Below are 2,053 nucleotides of genomic sequence, written 5' to 3'. Positions count from 1 at the left end.
GAGGGGGGGAGCCGCGGACGCGGGGTGCCGAGGACTTTGCAACTTGCCCGAGAAGGTGGAGGGGCGAGAGGGGGAGGGGGAGCTCCGCACGAGACCGAGCGGCCCGGGTTGGAGCGCCCAGCCCCGCAGCGGATCATGGTGCAGCAGGCCGAGAGCTTGGAAGCGGAGAGCAACCTGCCCCGGGAGGCGCTGGACACGGAGGAGGGCGAATTCATGGCTTGCAGCCCGGTGGCCCTGGACGAGAGCGACCCGGACTGGTGCAAAACGGCGTCGGGCCACATCAAGAGGCCGATGAACGCGTTCATGGTGTGGTCCAAGATCGAGCGCAGGAAGATCATGGAGCAGTCTCCGGACATGCATAACGCCGAGATCTCCAAGAGGCTGGGGAAGCGGTGGAAAATGCTGAAAGACAGCGAGAAGATCCCGTTCATCCGGGAGGCGGAGCGGCTGCGGCTCAAGCACATGGCCGACTACCCCGACTACAAGTACCGGCCCCGGAAAAAGCCCAAAATGGACCCCTCGGCCAAGCCCAGCGCCAGCCAGAGCCCCGAGAAGAGCGCGGCGGGCGGCGGCGGCGGCGCGGGCGGCGGCGCGGGCGGCGCCAAGACCTCCAAGGGCTCGAGCAAGAAATGCGGCAAGCTCAAGGCCCCTACGGCCCCCGCGGCCGGCGGCGCCAAGGCCGGCGCGGGCAAGGCAGCCCAGCCCGGGGACTACGGCGGCGCGGGCGACGACTACGTGCTCGGCAGCCTGCGCGGGAGCGGCGCGGGCGGCGGCGGCGCGGGCAAGACGGTCAAGTGCGTGTTCCTGGACGAGGATGACGAGGACGACGAGGACGACGACGAGCTGCAGCTGCGGATCAAGCAGGAGGCGGACGACGAGGACGAGGAGCCGCCGCACCCGCAGCTCCTGCAGCCGCCCGGGCAGCAGCCGCCGCAGCTGCTGAGACGCTACAACGTCGCCAAAGTGCCCGCCAGCCCCACGCTGAGTAGCGCGGCCGAGTCCCCCGAGGGCGCGAGCCTCTACGACGAGGTGCGGGCCGGCGCTACCGCGGGCGCCGGGGGCGGCAGCCGCCTCTACTACAGCTTCAAGAACATCACCAAGCAGCACCCGCCGCCGCTGGCGCAGCCCGCGCTGTCGCCCGCGTCCTCGCGCTCCGTCTCCACCTCCTCGTCCTCGTCCTCCTCGTCCAGTAGCAGCAGCGGCAGCAGCAGCAGCAGCAGCGGCGGCGAGGACGCCGACGACCTGATGTTCGACCTGAGCTTGAATTTCTCCCAGAGCGCGCACAGCGCCAGCGAGCAGCAGCTGGGGGGCGGCGCGGCGGCCGGGAACCTGTCCCTGTCTCTGGTGGATAAGGATTTGGATTCGTTCAGCGAGGGCAGCCTGGGCTCCCACTTCGAGTTCCCCGATTACTGCACGCCCGAGCTGAGCGAGATGATCGCGGGGGACTGGCTGGAGGCGAACTTCTCCGACCTGGTGTTCACGTATTGAGAGGGGCGCCCGCTTCTCGCTCTTTCTCTCGGCGGGTGCAGAGCAGGGTTCCTTGGGAGGAGGTCGTGGTGGTCGTGAGGAGGAGGGCGGGGGGGGAGGAGGTGTCGATGGTGGTGGCGGTAGGGTGGAGGGGAGAGAAGAAGATGCTGGTATTGATATGATGTCGTGACACAAAGAAATTGGAAAAGATGATGAAAATTTTGGTGGAGTTAAAGTGAAATGAGTAGTTTTGAAACATTTTTCCTGTCCTTTTTTTTGTCCCCCCTCCCTTCCTTGATCGTGTCTCAAGGTAGTTGCATACCTAGTCTGGAGTTGTGATTTTTTCCCCCTCAAATGTGTTTTTGTAATTACTATTTCTTTTTTTCTGAAATTCGCGATTGCAACAAAGGCGGAGGGGCGGGGCGGGGGAGGGGAGGGAGGACCCGCTCCGGAAGGCGCTGTGTGAAGCTGGTCGGGCTTTGAAGTCTGGAAGACGCCTGCGGAGGACCCTTTGGCAGCGCGACTGTTAACGCTAGGGAGTTGGGTGGAGAATTTTTTTTTTTTTTTTTTCCTTAAGAGAATTTAA

General features: G+C 64.3%; 1 protein-coding gene across 1 annotated transcript; it reads left to right on the top strand.

Annotated features, from left to right (window-relative positions):
- Positions 1-66: 66 nt before the first annotated feature.
- Positions 67-2,042, top strand: SOX11 (SRY-box transcription factor 11). The gene has a single exon (XM_007469239.1). It carries the CDS (start codon positions 136-138, stop codon positions 1,486-1,488), a length of 1,353 nt encoding a protein of 450 aa, XP_007469301.1. The 5' UTR covers positions 67-135; the 3' UTR covers positions 1,489-2,042.
- Positions 2,043-2,053: the final 11 nt, after the last annotated feature.

Source organism: Lipotes vexillifer, unplaced genomic scaffold (assembly GCF_000442215.2).
Source record: "Lipotes vexillifer unplaced genomic scaffold, Lipotes_vexillifer_v1.1 scaffold356, whole genome shotgun sequence".
Lineage (NCBI taxonomy): Eukaryota > Metazoa > Chordata > Mammalia > Artiodactyla > Lipotidae > Lipotes > Lipotes vexillifer.
This window is presented reverse-complemented; position numbering and strand designations above follow the sequence as displayed.

What these genes read in the sequence shown, in the direction of transcription:
- SOX11 (XM_007469239.1), top strand. Translation starts at nt 136, where the DNA reads ATGGTGCAGCAGGCCGAGAGCTTGGAAGCGGAGAGCAACCTGCCCCGG.